Source organism: Tremella mesenterica (genome assembly GCF_000271645.1).
Source record: "Tremella mesenterica DSM 1558 unplaced genomic scaffold TREMEscaffold_12, whole genome shotgun sequence".
Classification (NCBI taxonomy): Eukaryota; Fungi; Basidiomycota; class Tremellomycetes; order Tremellales; family Tremellaceae; genus Tremella; species Tremella mesenterica.
Genome location: NW_006711236.1, coordinates 819246 through 836781, shown reverse-complemented (window position 1 = coordinate 836781; position 17536 = coordinate 819246). Strand labels below are relative to the sequence as shown.

Sequence of the window (17536 nt, the reverse complement as noted above, 5' to 3'; positions counted from 1 at the left end):
AGGAAATAGCAGAACCATGCATGTGGGACCTGAGAAAAAAATGGGGAAATTTTGACACTATCATGCTCATTATTACCATCCCCCCTTTCCATTGTCAATCACTGACCATCTATGCTGTCAAATGCCAAATATGTGATGCGAACCTTTATTTCGTTTTGGTCTGTGTGTCAGTGTCAGTGTCAAAAAGGTGTCACAAGATACTTCAAGACGTCACAGAATCAAATTCGGAAGGATTGGCCACTAAACAATGCCGAAAATGATGGAAAAGACGATCACGATGATGTGCTGAAATGTCTAGTGAACAATCACACAGATCATGATGATAGTGCAAGGGAATTTCCATCAAACAATCCGGTATACTGGCAACTAACAAAAAAACCGGAACGCTTTTCCAGCCAAATTGGTTCCGCGCCGTTCCGGTTTTCATGTTGAGTGCAAGTATGATATGGATAAAGACGATCACGAGGGAAAGAAGTCAAGGAGATGGGGAAGAGAAAAGAGAATGGACTGACCACTGGACGTCGGAACAGGACTGAAATGATCAGTAATGTTTCATTTTAGATATGGAAGAGAAGAGAAGAGACGTACGGATGTGAGGTTCAGGAGCTGAACGTTAGTGAAATCTCATCATCACATCATTCGTCAATGCAAGCTACACTATGATAACAGTGTCACTGATGACCATGATGGGTGTTGATTGCGAAGAAGAAATTGTAGTGTTGAATACTTATCTTCACATTGATTCTGACAGATGTGATTGGAAAATTTGATATGAACCATTCGAGATTTGAACAAAAGAGAGAGATAGAGGAGAAAGAGGGAAAACACACCATGAACTTCGAAATGTTCCCAACCTAAAGATTGGGTGATACCGATGCCTCGCCATTCATTCTCTTCTAAGATTCTCAAAAGTCCAGAATCATCCTGTGTGAAATACCTCATACGTTATTGATCATTCTTATGTATTTCAAGCCGAGCATGTCTGTCAAGGGTACGTAGAGAGCTAGGAAGGCTTTCTACTTCTTCTTCGATATGGCTCAAATTGTTTCCAAGGGTATACATCGCTCTTCTTCCTTATTGTTTCCTCCATGATCACTTCGAATCAGAGTCGAACGGAGAGAGAGGAAAGATAAAGGATGAAAAGTGAGGAAGATGAGGTAATATCACAGGATCAAAGCGTAGGTATCAAATGATGATAAGGGAAGACAAAGATATGATGTGTAAGGTAGAATAATTAGGGGAAAACTCACGATCGAGGAATCAGTTTTAACATTTGTTTGGGTAAGATGACATGGCGATATTCGAATTTATCATCGGAATCTATTTGTTTAGTCTTGACTCTTGAAAGAAGAAAAGAGGGGATTACATCTATCAGAATATATGATCCTAATTGTTAGCGTTTAATCGTCGGTTGTTTTGTTTGACAATGAAAAAAGGTGGAATGTGTTATGTTTATCACAGCGTGTATGAATGAAATCGCCCGACATAGTCTTCATATGGCGTTAACTGGGGGAGATATCAAAAGAAGATGAGGGTATGAGAGGATGGAAGAATGAGTGGTAAAGATGAGACCCACCGTTCTGCCAATTCCTCCAGAGTTGTAGCTTTGTTGGCGGGTGGCATGTTGCTAAAGTGAAGGGATGGGTCGGAAAGAGATGAGGTCGTTCTTCTCTTTCAACTTGTAAACTCTCCGTCACTGTTGTTCCAGTATAGATGGTGGGTGAGAAGTGCACTTTTGACGTTGTTGAAAGATTCGCTATGTATCGCTGGAGACTTAAGAATTGACAGGATCTTTACTTTTGGAATGGACGTGTGTACGACGAGTGAGACGCGTAGAAGCAGCATACTATGTAAGAATGGGGGGAGTGAATAAGTAAGGGAAGCAAGTCACGTGACCCCCTGAGTGAGTCTTGTTCAGGGTCCAAGATTGTTCGGGCTAGTCGGGCTACCGGAAAGAGGGATTATGCGGTGATTGCTATTTCCTGCTCAGCTGAATGACAAAAGTGGAACAAAGGATTGTTTTGTAAGCAAAGATTGTCTGACCGGAGTTAACTCGATTACATACGCCGAAAATCATGTTCAAAGCTCATCATGACGCCGTCCGTACCGATATACAACAAGTACAAATGTTAAACTCTTCTTCTTCAAGCTCACATCATCTTCATATTCCACTCGGTTCAATAGGAATTTGGTATGTACTCTCTTCCTCCTCTTTCCCTTCCCCTTTCCCTCTTTCCCTTGTTACACTGTACTATGAGACGAACCCATGATATTACAAACCCCTTCCTTTGGGGATCTGACGCCCTTTCATATATATACTGTATAATCAAATGCAACTGAACTTCTCAACGGTCAAGGGCAAATTGACTGACTCAACAGTACATCCGCTGCAGTCCATCCACAATCATCTCAATTAGTTTACCCTCTTGAACCTCACAACACTCTTTATACCACTCAATTAGAAATCTCTATGCCTCCTCGACCACTCGCAACTTCCCCTTTACTCGGCCCATCACAAGATGTTTCTTTTTCACCATGCGGTAGATGGATAATCATATTCCACCCTTCAACAACTTCTTCTTCTTCTTCATTAGGAAAAGAAACACAAGGAGGTACATTAACAATTTATCATAGTCTAATCCTTTCACCAGCTGTACGACCTGGTTCAATAGCTCCACATGCAAGTTTTCATCTACCACATCGACCTTTAGTAGCCGTTCATCTTTATCCAAAACGTTTAAATACACCTATCGGTCGAGCACCACCTTTAGGTCCATCACCTTCAGGAGGATATGACGAAAAGAAAGCTCCAATTCTATTGGTTTTATTACCTACTGGTGTTTATTTGATTTATTATCAACCTCAAGTGGATCCATTAGCAGCTTCTCAAGGTATCGATGTGGCATGGGGAATGCATTTGTTAAAATGTCCTATTCATATGAGGTATTACTCTTTAACAGGGGATAGACAACCTCCGGAAATGGGTTGGAAAATCAGAAGAGGTTGGATGGAAATGGTAAGAGGTAGTGAAGGTGTTTGGGTGGGTTGGGAAAGGGAAGGAAAAGCTGGAGTGACAAAGATAGATGTTGGTCAAGATGAATTTGGAAGATATTGTAAGTCTTTCATCTTTTTCTTTCTGTCAAATAACAACCCCAAAAACATTTACTTGATTCCTAAATTTCGTATGACACAAAAGTAAATGAACTGATGAGAAGTTTTGAGAAGCACTCCATTACCTCCTTTACCAAGATTAAAACCTCCACCGTTGGAACATTCAGTACCGACCGATAGGGTCAAGACGTATTTACAAGGAATCACCTTTCTCGGTTTATCCAGCGCCGACGATCATTCAGGCGAAGCATCATCTCCATCTAGACCTTTAGAGAGAGTAGGCGCTGCGTTGGTGTTTGCCGATGCTGGTAAGTATATCCTTATCAAAAATCATTCGCTCATTGTTTTAGTCAATTGTTCCATGGAGTACAGAACACGAATCGAAGTGTTGGAATTTAATCAGAGTCTGATAGAATTATCAGAAGGGTTTGAAGATCTCGAACCGAATTCTCAACCTATCACAGCGATAGATTGGGTAAGTCCTCTTATTGGATCAACATCAATATCTCATTCTTCTCTTGACTCGCCATAGCCCGCTTTTGGTCTTCTGCTTGATCCTGCTTGATAAGCAGGTTCATCATGAAGATTCAGAATGCCTGAAGGAAAGATATGACATCTATGACAACGAGCGAGAGCAATAAGAAAGAAGACAAAGCTAAATCTCAGAAAACATCTGCTCAACCAATCAACACAGCTATCCTCCCCCAATCCTATTCTCTCCTCGCTTTACACCCCCTTCCATCCGTAGAATCAGGTACCACTTCCTTAGCCCTCCTCGACACTCCTCACGGTCCTATTTTATCTCATATCGACCTCCTTCCCGACTCGGACGAATCATGGTCACTCCGCGGTGATCCAACTCACGTCGAGGGACCCTTGCCGAACGATGTGGATTTGGTAATCAGTCAAAGTGTCCATCGTGGTTGTCCAGGCATAGTGGGATTGGTATCGAGGGAGAATGGATTGATGTTGCATCCTTCTCCAAGACTCAGACCGGAAGCGGATAAGGCGGAGGAAGTTGCTATGGGTGTTAAATTGGCGATGGAGGAAGGGTATAGTTGTGCGGATTGCGTGAGAGTTGGATTTGCTACGACATCCAAGGCGGAGCATGAGAGTGGGTTTATGTCTCGCTTCTTTCTCACCCCAACTGCTTCCAAACACACGACCTACTTTGAACAAGGAGAAATTGGGCAAACTTTTTAACATTCACCAATCTTCTTCCTCTTCTTCCTTGCTCTTTCTGCCGTTTGCATGATCCACCTGATGGAACATGTGAATCCCATAGACATAACTTGCTGACCAGAAGCGTTCGGTCTAGCCGTATTACGTTCATGTGCCAAAGATCTGGCTAACCCTTTACACCTGCTCTGGATCCAATTGGCCATTTTCAAGTGAGTCTTTCAAGGCGTCGTGACATTCCTTCCATGCGACTCGACCTGTGGGGTATCAATGACCCACTCAAGAGTCCTTACATGCTCTTCACTTTTCACACGGCCACTTAATTGGACATGTTTTCGAGGAGGTTATGTTCGGACTAGTGACTGATAGCAGGGCAATGAACGACGATAGACGGTTTTTAGCTAGAGGAATGATAGATCTAGTCACTTCGGCTTCTCAGATCGATGCGGCCAGAAAACAAGATGGATCTTATGAGCGATGTGAGTTGCCTCATCCATCATCACGTCTACCTCTATTAGTCTTGAACTCGACGAGCTTCGTCGACCGGCTCTCGCTTGATCAGAGAATAAAGATGATTGAATTTGACTAATCTTTAGTATCAATATTCCCCCTCCTAGACGCCGCGTCTCACGTTTCACTCTGTCTTGCATCCCTTCTTCGCGAAATAGTAGAAGCGTCAGGTACTCTCGGATGGACTCAAGATCCTGAAACTCTACTTGAATTTCCTCGTCTTGTGTTTTTACTCCATCCATCATTACGTTCTTCCATTTTAAGTGCTATTGCCGCTCTGCACCGTTTCCTAGCTTGGGTCATAGCGTTGAATCAACCGACCCCATCGCCTGGAGCAGGTAAAGTGTTTGGAGGAGCTTTTGGAGGTGCGACGGAAGTGGAGAGTAGTATGGATGCGACTTATGTTGCTAAGGAGAAAGCGAGGGCTGTTTGTGATGATTCTGGTTTGGATTTGGAATTGTGGGGTAAAGCTTTAGCTAGATTACATGTCTGTGAGTTCTCTCTTCTTCTTCTTTTCGCTTCTCTTTCACTCCATGATGTCCCGAAGTCTCTCTTCTCAACTGACTAAGCCACCTGTCCGGATCCCCTGCCCCATCCATTGTCCGACTTCTATATCACATTACTCCTATTTTCCACCTTGATAATACTCATCTGTCATATTGGTGCTACTTTATCGCCACAATGATGGTAATAAGGACGGTACTTGACTTCCTGATAGAGTATCATTGAGAAGTGAAGATGATGACTGACTTCAAAAAAGCAAAACTGGAAATTCCAAAATCATCCCTTTTAACCTCTCTCATTTCTCTCTCACCCAATCCAATCCTATCTCACCTTCCTACAGTCCTACACAACCTTCCTACCCCTTCATCCCTCCTTCTAGCCCCTTCACCCAATTGGAACTCCACCGACGGAGTCATCTTTTCACCTCTTCCTTCTAACCATCGTACCCCATCTTATCCAATATCATCATATATCCGTTCATCAGCCATTCAATCACATACACCTTCATTACCTTTCCGACATCCTGCTTATGAACCATTTTCACATTCTGATCCACTAAAACCATCCAATATACCATATACTTTCAATTCCAATGGATTCGATCTTGCTCCTTTACCTCGTATAACAGAACCGATGGATATTGATTTATCTATAGGTTTCGTTCCTTCTTCCAAAGAATTCAAACAAACTTCCGGAAATATCATGATGACTTCAAGCGATAACACCAATCCAAGTTTCATGACCAGTACAAGTGGCACTATGGCTTCAAACGATATGACAAATTCGGGAATGAGGTCGAATATGACTTTGATAAATAACGGAAATGATAAAGAACAAATTATGAAATGTGTAAGATGTGAAATTAAAACGGCAGCTTTGGGAAAGTTGTTATTTTCCGATGGGAGTAGTTGGGGGAAATGGAGAAGAGATAGAGAAAGAGGATGTGTTTGTGGTGCAGCTTGGACAAGAGCGTGAGGGAGCAATCCTTCTTGTATCAGTAAGTACTGTACATTCATGTTGAGAGACCGACTTTGGTGTTTCGTTTTATCCTTCATACGAGTGAGAGAGTTTGGTGTTTCCCTTTACTTCTTCATATGAGTGACCACTTTTGGTGTTACGTTCTAACCAAGTATGGGTTTAGTGATCAGAATATGTAATGGGTTGGGAGATCCGAAGTGTGGGATTCAAATCGTTTGGATTTCTGTTTTTTTGGGGGGGATAGGGATAAGTGAAGAGTTGGGGGATGGACCAAGAGTAGAAAGAAAGATGAGAGAGAAAATTTGGTTTCTTGGGAAAGAGAGACAAACATAATTACAAAGACTACAAAAATCAACATAAATATCATACGGAATCAATCCGAGCATTTCAACTCTACTTTTGTAGCATCCATAGCATTTGCATCTTTTTGGTATTACCATATCGTATTATTCATAGCATCAAATTGGACCTTTTGCTTCACCCTGCTCACGTATCACGTTCTTCCTTCATGAAAACCCAATTAGACAGGATATATCCTCCTAGTCCATTGGCCGCTTGCTGTACTGAAAACAGTTCTAGTAAACACGACTGGCACCATGCACGATGAACTATGCACAAGATATCGTATTGGTACACATGACTTCTTACAAAGGTTTAGAGAAAAAAAGAAGGAATATCAAAAGTTATTTGATAGAGGTGTGATTTCTCTCTGTCATTCCAAAACAAAATAACATGTCTGCTACAAGATATACCTATTTCTATCAATTTTGATAACATGACTATAAAATGATGATACAATTGTGAAGAGGTACATGATTTGATATTAAATTTCAAACGGTATGATTACGTTTCAATGGAAGAGCGGCAAAGATGAAATGGTTTCGTATTGCATTCCTTGACAAGGGGTAGGGATTGAGAGTCGAGTATAGTCAAAGGTTTTTGTCCCTATGGGAGGGGATAGAAGTGATTATGGAAATAAAAGTGAATATGGAGATAGAAGTTGGATATGGGGACACCTATGTGACTCGATCGATTTGACACTAGAGGATAGGTCATGTTTAACGAGAGATGTGAAGAGTTCAGACGCATGATGATATGTCTATAGGTAGAGGTAGGAACGAGGAGAGGTGAATGAGATGAGGGTAAAGAACGACGACGTTATTCAAGAACAGGTGTGAGAGTAGCTGGTGGAGTATCCGTCACGGTTGTAGATTGAGGGGCGAAACACCAAACCATCACATCTCCGTCGTCTGACGGTTAGTTTGAGAAATCCTAAGTAACTTTATTTGACTCCAGTCTTTCACCTTTTTCTCGCTTATCGAAACAGGGCGTCTTCACCAAGAGACGAAAGTGGAGGGTTGTGTACATGTTCGATGTAGATGGACGATGAGGACATATGAAGAAAGGTTGAAAGGAAACATAAGAAAAATCAAGGCAAAAGCGATAGAACGATGTACCCGGGAAAAAAAGTAAAACTCACCAGAAGCAGAAACGATCAAATCGTCACTTAATTGAACACTCGTCACTGCTCCTCTGTGTCCCACGAGAGTTTGGACGCATTCACCAGAAGAAACATCCCATACTTTAACAGTTCGATCTGATGTGTCAGCTCAATTTTTTGATAAACTATCTCTCTCTCTTGCCTTTGCTGAGCATGACACGATAGCAAAATAGGGTGGAATGAGATCTGTGACCCCATGTTTACTGCTTATTTTCTTGCCCCCGACTGATCCCATGTAAAGGCAGAGAGTTTGTAGAAGGATTAGTTGTGAGCATTGTGATGACTCACCATGAGAAGCAGAAACAATTCTCAAAGCATCCACATCGACTCCCCAAACACCTTCGATATGACTATCCCAAATCAGCTTTCAGACACTGGTGACATATCCACTCTGCATAAATGACTTGAGACTCACCCGAACAAAGTTGCCTTCTCTTCCCCAGTTTCAATATCCCATAATCTCACAGTCCCATCCAATGATCCCGTTACTAAAGTAGCTTTCTTCCCACCTTCTTGGGTTGTTCTCTCCACATCCGTCGTGTTCTTCTTCAACGCCTCTGATCCATTTTCAGAACTATGAACAACCACTTGCGGTATTGATGAATCTATCTGAACATTCAAGTTTCTCTCCGAAACAGATCCATTAGTCGTCATTGACCTTCTATTGAGAGCTTGTGAAGCACGTGTCATTCTTCCTGTCGATATTGATGTATTTGACATTGTTGATCGTTTCGAATCTCTTTCTTTATCTCTTTGTTGTTGTCTTGCCTTAACAGCAATCTCTTCTGCTGACATATCTAACATTATGACTTTCAACGATTGGACTTGCGCCCTATGTCCTTCGAATACTCTAATTTTCGATCGAGTATCCAAATCCCATAGGATGATAGTATTATCATCCGAAGCTGAAAATAACATTGTTCCTGGATCTATATCAGGTCCTCTTTTCATTTCTGAAGTATCTTCTGGTCCTGGAGATCGATGTCGAGCTATGGTAGCTTGCATCATTGCCGTCGGATCAACATCACCAGGAGATGTTTTTCCATCCCATAAAACGACCGAATTGACCCAATCATCATGTCCCCTCAAAGAGAATTTCTCAGAAGTACGGAAATTGAATATTTGAATGGTGGAATCTGCACTACCTGTAGCGAGTAGATAACCGTTGTAATGTAATGTTATAACGGCATCGGAATGACAATTGAAGGTTCGGATACACTCTCCTGCTCGCCAATTCCATACTTTGACGATACCGTCCATGGATCCGGTGAAGAGGAACATTTGGTCGAATTGTAAACTTCGAATGGCTCTTTCGTGACCTCTGAGAACTCGGACTTCTTCACCGGTGGAGAGATTCCATACTCTGGCCGTACGGTCGTATGAGCCTGTGATGAGGACAGGGTAGGAGGGATCAGATAGGGCAGTGTGGTATTGTAAGCACATGACTCCGTCTGTGTGGCCCTAAAATGTCAGCAAAACGTTCATTGCATCCGAAGAACCACATCCAGCCAAGTAATCATGTGAATAGAGAAATAGGATCAGGAGAAATAGGAACAGGAAAAGGAAACGAAAGAGGGAGAGAGAGAGAGAGAGAGGGAAACGAAAGAGGGAGAGGAAGGGGAGGAAGAAGAGGGATAGAAATAACCCACCTTCAAAGTCTTCGCGGTACATCTCCCTTTACGCCAATTCCGTTCCACCACTAATCTTTCACAATACACAGTCTTCCAAGGTCTCGTCAATCTCACTTGTCTCGTCAAATGTGTCCCATTGGCTTTCCCATCCAATTTCAGACTATCCTCTAACCCATTCAACCCCATCTCACCCTCAGAATCACTCTCCACCTTTCTACGTTTGGCCACAGATCCGATTCCGTTTATCCCATTGGCACTTCCCGCCGCTGACCTCTTCATCCCCGCTGGAGTATCCACCACAGCCGGATCGCAATACACTAAAGGTACATGTCTATCCTGTACCATACCCAAAGCTTCTGTACGCGTCATCAACCTACTCACTCCACCATGACCGTGATCATGAGCATGGTCATCATGGCCTCCCACACCTACAGCAGTGGCTGGTGAACGATCAGATAATTCTATCTTGAGTCGTTTACGTTCTAATAGTGGTAGACCCCAACCACATTTTTCACATTTACGATCGATGTGTTGTCCGCACATACGTCTCCAGAGGAGATCATCGTCAGCTAGGGATTTCCAAGATTTTGCCACTTGAGCAGCACGACCGAGGGAGATGGCATCGAGGTAGCCGAGGATACGGAGATTGACTTCACGAGGAAGGAGAGAGAATGGGTCTATTCGGATGATTTGATTGAGCGAGTCGGACAAATGGGAAAGTTGGGAGCTAGTCGTCAATCGATTGTCCCCCACTAATTCCCAAAGTATTGCAGACCTCACCCTAGAATGAATCCCATTTGTTGGGAAGAAGGTAGGGAGGGTGACCATGAAGAGGAAGAAGACTCACAAACAACACATGGTCAGAATACCCTCCAGGATAAGTTTCCTTCTGGGATGTCGTGCTTTGGAAAAGGTGGACCATAATTGAGTAATGGCTAATCTTTCAGAAGTAGGTAAAGAGTCGAGTGACTGAAAGTTAGTTTCATGTCTCCCAATATCTCTCCTAATCCTGCCCTTCATCCTTCAACCCGATATTTGACGTTTACATTCCACATCACATCACATCACCTCTCCCCCTCTCCACTTCAACCCCGTTCACTGTCCGGAGATGCGCGTAGATAGTGGAGTTCAATGACGCGTAAACCAGACAAATCTCAATCTCAAAGATACATCAGTACGAGTACGAGTACTCGTAGACGGGCGAGACCGAAGGGGAACTTCATAACTCACTTTTTGTAATTTTGCGTTAATCCCTTGATTGGCCATTTGTCGATGTCGAACACAAAGTTTTCTACCTTGTTTAGTAGGAATGATATCCACTGGTACTTCTTCTGTCGTAGGGGTGATATCACCAATAGGTATTCCATCTTCTAAATGTCCATTCCTAATTGTACTCCCTCCCGTGTATCCATTTTCCATATGTCCATTCCCACTTGATAACCCATGTCCATTTGTCATGCTCCCACTCCCACTTCCACTTCCGGACCCAGAACCATTCGAATACCCATCTTCTTCCTCATTTACATGTGACATTACTAAATCAATATTCGAAAAGAATTCGTACGAATTGACGTCCCCCTGTCAAATCTTCCTTGACTGTTGGACTTTCAATTTCTTACCTAAAGATAATCTTGAATTGTTGGTATGTCCACTCCACTCCGTCAATGAACGGTTGTCGTATAGTACAAATATGTTATCCGTCCCAATGGTAGTGAATGATATTATTATCGGATACCGGTCAAGAGGATGAATAAGGTATGACACGTCCAAACGAATTGTGGTGGCGTGAATGCTTTGCGCAGTTGACCGAGTTGATAAAGGAGCCCCTTCCTTGTCAAAGCTGACAAATCCGTGTTTCTTCTTCTTCTCGACTTTAATATCTTTCAAATTTCTACACTCAAGTTATCGTAGAGGAGATATATGTAGTTGTGAATGACTTTGACTGAAGAACAAGATGTACAAGATAGATAAGTGTACGTGTACTTTGATGAAGGAAGGAAATGAGTTTGGATGAGAGCGATGAGTGAAGATGATGTGCTCTTGAGAAAAACGGCTACCTCCGGTCATCGGATAATCCCATCCCCGGTTCCCCGAATTTTCATTAGTATTCTCATTTACTAATCGTGGGTCAGAGTTACTAATCATATCGAAGTGACAAAGTAAGGATCATTAGGATAAGTGCAAGGTCAAGGATTTGGAATACTTCGGACGTAAAAGCTTAATAATTCGGAATAACTTATGCATCGTTACTTGTAAATTTTACTTCCGTTACTACTCAAGTTGACGTCATCGTTGCTCGTCATCGCTATCACCATCTATCGCATCACCATCTATCGCATCACCATCGCCATCGTCATCACTATCACCATCTCACTCGCCCTACAGCCGTACATATGCTGCATTGTCGATTCAGGTGTCATCTGAGTCATGTATCAAATCCGAGTCATATGACCAACCCTCAAAAGGAGTCCTCTGGCCTCTGAATCATATGACAAACCTCAAATCAAACAATCAAACAACGCTTCACTCATCTCCAACCTTACTTTTCCTCATACGAATCCGTCCACAAACCTTTACCTCCACTCACAGTACTATTCCTCCCTCTCTTCAAAACACTAGCATTACTCATTCCTCTCTCTCTTCCCTTTTTACTCTCCCCTTCCATACCTGATTTCTCTTTCGATCCACCGACCTCTTTATTCCTTGTGGAAGTACTGACCCCACTCATCTTTTCCCTAACTTTATTCAAACTTGATGAAGTTCCTCTACTGGCCAATGAAGATTCTCTCGAATGAGTGACTTGACCAGGGATAAGAGGTTCTTTCTTATTTCTCTGAGTTGATACTCTTGAAGTAATAGTTGAAAAATGGGATTCTTTCGTTTTGGTCGAAACGGTAGACGAGGATTCTTTCGTCTTGATCGAATTAGAAGTAGAAGATGACTTCATCTTCGTGTTTACTTTCTCTGAAGGTGTAAAGATCAAAGAGTTTTGTTCCATACTACCTAAAACAGCACGGGCAGTGAGAGAATTACGTTTAGATTTCATCGATGAAATGGAAGAAGAACGAGATCGTGAAGTTGATTCTTGTTCAAGACTTGTTCTCGAATGAGAAGTAGTTGATCTCACAGGAGAAGATGGAGATGGAGAAGGAGATGGAGCGGTATTTGGTCTACTTAAAGAACTATTACGTTTCACTAATGGTTTCCCACTTTTCACATCTTCCAATGTAAAACTTTGTGATAAACTTGACGAAACACGAGGGGCGTACGGGTTAACACTTGTTACTCTTTTATGTCCCTTTGAAATATGATCATCACTAGAGGAAGTGGTGGAGATCTCGGATGAAATGGAAGGAAGAGAGGTGATTGATTGTTGACTGTTCATCGTTGGAAGTGGGGGTATCGGGTCTGATATTTCTTTAGATTGTAAGATGGATTTAGTTCGACGTTTACGTGAAGGAGTACCGGGGATGGAACGGACCGATGATTGAGTGATAGAACGCGGAAGCGAAGGATTGGAAGGAGAAGTCGATTGAACAGAAGTTTGAACGGGTTTATCCCGAGTAGAAGGATTTGCGTTTTTCGTTGGATGGGACATAAACCCCAAAGGACCATCAGAGGAGAAAAGAATGGATGATGATATTTCAGGACTTTCAGGAGGAGTAGGTAGGTTTGATAAAGAGACTAACGATTCTGGGAAACTTGGTGGAAGTGATAATGGATAACTATCTGAAAAATGAAATGTCAAATCATGTGATTCTTCATTCTCCGAGTAGTCTCGATAAGATGTTATGGGATATTCTTCATTTCTTAATGGGAGTGGAGGAGGTGAAGGTGGTAGAGGTAAAGGTATAGTTGGGAAACTATGTTTAGTGTTTAATTCTCTAGGAGGTGGTTGTGTTGGAGTTGTTGAACGCATTACTTCTTGTTCTATCATATATTTTGGTGTTTTATATTCTATTTCTTGTCTAATTTGTCTTGGTGTTTGGTATTCTATTTCTTTCAGTTTTCGTCGAGGAGTATCGCATCGTGTAGGAGTGACTTCTTGATCAGAATCGATTTCTTCTCCTCGTCTCCCTTGCTCATCATTCATGGTATTTTCCTGATATTTTCGGGAAACTGTCGTATAGTCTCCCATTTCACGTTCTCGGTCCATAGAATAATCATGAGGTTGTCCTGAAAACCTCTTATAACCTTCCAGTTCATCTTCTTGTTCCATAGAATAATCTTGACGTTTCCCAGAGAAAGTAGTGTAACTGAAAGGTTTACCCAAAGGTGGACTAGTACATCCTATCTGACCTTCTTGAGCCATGACGGTAAAAACTTGAGTTTGAGTAGGGAAAGAAAGTGGTATTATTTGAGTTGAAGGAGTTACTAAAGAAGCTACTTGTGATTGTATAGTGATAGGATTTTGAGAGAAGTTTCGAATTCCTACTTCTCTCATTATTCCCATTTCAATTGATTTCCCATTATTTCCAAGAGAATCAATTTGTTTTATATCTCTTGAAGAATCTGTCTTGTTGAATCTTGCGAGATTCATATGATTTAGATCATTTATATCGTTCAAACTGTTGAGATCGTTAATTTTTTTGGTATTGTTGAGATTGTTAAGATTGTTGGATGAATTAGTATTGTTGAGATTGTTTAGATTGTTTGAATGGTTGAGATTGTTGAGGTTATGTAAATTATTGAGATTATTGGCAGTTCCCAACTTCCCAGGTAATCCTCCAATGGTAATTCCAACAGAATCTCGTACTCTTCTACCAGCAGTAAAATTGACCAACCTTGCTACTCCTGTACCTTCAGTTTCACAAGGTGATAAACCATTGGTAAATGTACTTTCTCCACTGAAAGAAATTGGAGAACCTGCCGTAGAACCTCTAGTAGCACGTACGACAACTGCTTCATCTGCTGAATTATCAGTGTAAGACATTTCAGATTCTGAATTCCATAAAACGCATCCGATAGATAATGGTTCACTATCCGTTTGACTTAACGTTGATTTGATTATTGGTGTTTGTTTGGTATCTATCGAATAATCTTGCTCCATTTCATTTAGATTTTTCGAATTCATATGATCAAGTAAGACATTATGAGTTTGAATGGTTTGATTCATCGATATTTCCATAGGATCATCAAATTGTTCAACGTTATTGTTGATTTTCGTTTGTTGGATGGATTTAGGTTGATGGTTCCCGGTAAACTTTATTTCCAAAGGTTTTGTATTGATCACCGTTGAAGATTTAGGTATTTGAGGAATATTCTTAAGTCTTGGGGAATGAGTTTGAACATTTACACCATAATTTGATATCCCAACTTCCGTGGAAAATGTATTTAAAGCATCCACAATATCTTGATGATCTTCAGGATTCAATTCCAATTCTAACTCAAACCTTCTTTGTAGATTCATATCTGCAGTATCTAATTCCGCACCTTCTCCACCAGTTTGAACTTCGAATGGGAATTCAGAATAAGCAGCATCGAAATCGAATTCTAATGGAGATTGTCTATCGATATCCGATCTGAAATCTGATCGTTGACGAGGGACAGAATCGGAATGTCTCACTGTCCCGGCGGAAGAAGTGTAAGTGATATCGTTTGGTGAGGTACTTGATATATCTGCCGAATGAGAGGAATAGGTTCGTTGATGGGTACTTTGACTTTCGGTATGATTATGAGAATAAGTATTGGTTTGTGTATAGGTACGTTCTGATATGGAAGAGGAAGAATGAAGAGATGATGTTTCGGTAATGTCAGTTTCGGTATAAGGTTCTTCGGTAGTCGTGAAATTTGAAGAAGTGAGTCGGGTCATCATACTTCTTGACTCTTCATGTATCTCTTCTCCATTGTTTGTGGTGGTGATATGATTATCATCGTTTTGTTGAGCTTGATTGTTTGGTATATTCTCGTTGTTCATATGATTGGGAGATCGAGAAGTCATATTCCGCATGTTCCGTAAGGTACTCGTCAATTGTTGAGCAGGAGTTTCAGGATCTGACATAGACCTAGGAATAGGTGGTCTAGTCAACGGTGCGGAATACATTCCAACAGCTCGAAGTATACGCATTCCTAACGTATCGATAGGTGTAGATTTCGGACCATGTTTACCTAACATTGTCATTGGATCGTCATGTTCTCCCATCGAGTTGGAACGGACGATATAAACGTGTTTCTCGTTATCCTTAGGAGTGGCAAGATCGTCACCTGGTGTGGCCCATGAACCTCTGGAGCCTAGTTCAGGAGTACGATCTATACCGGTCCATTCATCTTCTCTTTCGGTAGGACGTTGTTTTCTTCGACGGAGAAGGAACAAAGCCAACGCTCCAAGTAGTAAAAGGGCGAGTGAACCTAGAATTGCTCCTATAATAGCCGCTATCTTATGATGACGGCCAGGATTGGAAGACGGGGTGTTGAGAGGAACGTCCAATCCGACCGGTGCAATGGCAGGAGTGAGATCGAAATTCACTTGGAGAAGGGAAGACGTGTTGTATCTCTCATCCAAAGCTTTGACGATAAATTGTTGACTCTGAGCGCTTGAGGTGGGCACCATGCCCGTAATGCTAAAAGCTGAAGAATCAACGGAGATTCCAGAAGGGGAGGAACCGTCGCTGTTCTCAACGGAAAGCGCTAAGTTGCTTCGTTCGTCAGGCGAAACGAGATATGACTTTAGATCGACCGAGATTTGCTGTCCAGGAACGATATTGATAGAAGGTGTCGACATGACGTTCCAAGCGCTGGGGTAAAAGGCGAGGGATATGGAACTGTTATCGAAACCACCCATAGCATCCCTGATGACCAGAGGCAAGATCTGACTGCCACTTTGCGATTGAGGAACCATGCCTTCCAATTGTAAGGAAGTCGAATCGAATGTGAGCCACGGCAAACAATCCGTTTCAATCGACACGTTGTATTGATCCCTCTCGAGAGGTTCTCCATCGTTCAGCACCCGTCCGTCCAGAAGCTCGGACAATAAAGAAGGTTGAAGGGAGTCCGAGATGTTTTGTCCAGCCGTGACGTTCAAGGTCACAGGAGACACCACGAGTGTCGAAGAAGAAACCACAATCTTCATATCCTGTCGAACATCGGTATACCCATAGGTGTCCGACGCACCGATGGCCAACGAGAAAACCTCGGATCCGGTGGAAGACAAGAGAGGGGATACACCATCGAAAGTGAGAGTCTTGTTATTCCATCTCAGCCAGGTGGGAAGTGGCGTCCCGTCTGACTGAGTAGCAGTTGCGTATATTCTGGTACCCGAACCTACGAACGTATCGGGATCCAATCCGATGGAGAAACTCCACCGGGGTGGAACTCTCACACCTGGAAAGTAGGGTGACGAGGAAAGGTAGGGATATGCCGAATTGATAAATTTGTTACCTTGGACCAACTGTTGACTGAGTGGCTTGGCAACTTCAGCACCCGTAGCACGTCCTGAGACGGGAATTATAACGGCAGTGGAAGCGGTACCGGAGGGAGTTGTAGCTCGCAATGTGACCTTGGTGTTGCCTATATGTACCGCAGAGGGAGTTCCGATGAAAGTGAAGCTGGTGGTGTTGAAGAATAACCATTGCGGCAAATCGGGAGTTGTATACTGGACATTGTTCAGGGATCCGAAGGTATCAGGCAGGATGGTCCATTGGAAGAGCGTGTTGAGTCGAGCCACCGGGGGGAATTGAGAGACGAGAGGATGGAGTACCGTCACACTTCCATGAGGAGACTGCGTCGTTGCGGCGTGAGCGGTAAGATGAAGGTACGAAGACGACAAGGCAAGGGCGAGAAAGTACAACATGGTGCGTGACCATGCACGAAATGGATGAAGATTTTGGAGGGAGAGAAAAGTAGTAGAAATAAGGTCGTTCGAATGGCTGAAGGTCAGTCAACGGCTTGGAAGGGAGCAGTGATAGATGCTCTCACTTTTTGATAACTAAATGTTGCCTGAGGGCTTTTTTGATTCACTGCGGTGAGAAAGTACGAAGGTTTTTGAAAGGTTTGGAAAAAGTCGTAAAAGTCGTGAAAAGGACGAAAGGACGAAAGGAAAGTAGAGCCTAAGAAAGACAGAAAGTGCGTACTGTTTAATGTAAATTAAATGACAGAAGATTGTATCATTTCATCATCCCAGATC

The 17536-nt window shown here is 42.4% G+C and overlaps 4 protein-coding genes across 4 annotated transcripts; 1 reads left to right on the top strand and 3 right to left on the bottom strand.

Annotated features, from left to right (window-relative positions):
- Positions 1 to 541: 541 nt before the first annotated feature.
- Positions 542 to 1623, bottom strand: TREMEDRAFT_34217 (uncharacterized protein; the record flags this gene model as incomplete). Its single annotated transcript, XM_007006924.1, has 5 exons — positions 542 to 606; positions 831 to 937; positions 1251 to 1320; positions 1367 to 1386; positions 1577 to 1623. 5 exons carry the CDS (start codon positions 1621 to 1623, stop codon positions 542 to 544), a joined length of 309 nt encoding a protein of 102 aa, XP_007006986.1.
- Positions 1624 to 6063: 4440 nt separating this feature from the next.
- On the top strand, positions 6064 to 6325 carry TREMEDRAFT_57648 (uncharacterized protein; the record flags this gene model as incomplete). The annotated part of the gene is made up of 2 exons (XM_007006992.1): positions 6064 to 6153; positions 6179 to 6325. The coding sequence occupies 2 exons, from the start codon at positions 6064 to 6066 to the stop codon at positions 6323 to 6325; spliced, it is 237 nt and encodes a 78-aa protein (XP_007007054.1).
- Positions 6326 to 6997: 672 nt separating this feature from the next.
- Positions 6998 to 10833, bottom strand: TREMEDRAFT_45509 (uncharacterized protein; the record flags this gene model as incomplete). Its single annotated transcript, XM_007006983.1, has 9 exons — positions 6998 to 7532; positions 7763 to 7879; positions 8072 to 8133; positions 8199 to 8392; positions 8558 to 9244; positions 9433 to 9618; positions 9757 to 10141; positions 10262 to 10383; positions 10645 to 10833. 9 exons carry the CDS (start codon positions 10831 to 10833, stop codon positions 7441 to 7443), a joined length of 2034 nt encoding a protein of 677 aa, XP_007007045.1. The 3' UTR covers positions 6998 to 7440.
- Positions 10834 to 11744: 911 nt separating this feature from the next.
- Positions 11745 to 17203, bottom strand: TREMEDRAFT_64968 (uncharacterized protein; the record flags this gene model as incomplete). The annotated part of the gene is made up of 2 exons (XM_007007110.1): positions 11745 to 11834; positions 12002 to 17203. 2 exons carry the CDS (start codon positions 17201 to 17203, stop codon positions 11745 to 11747), a joined length of 5292 nt encoding a protein of 1763 aa, XP_007007172.1.
- Between the last annotated feature and the right edge of the window lie 333 nt (positions 17204 to 17536).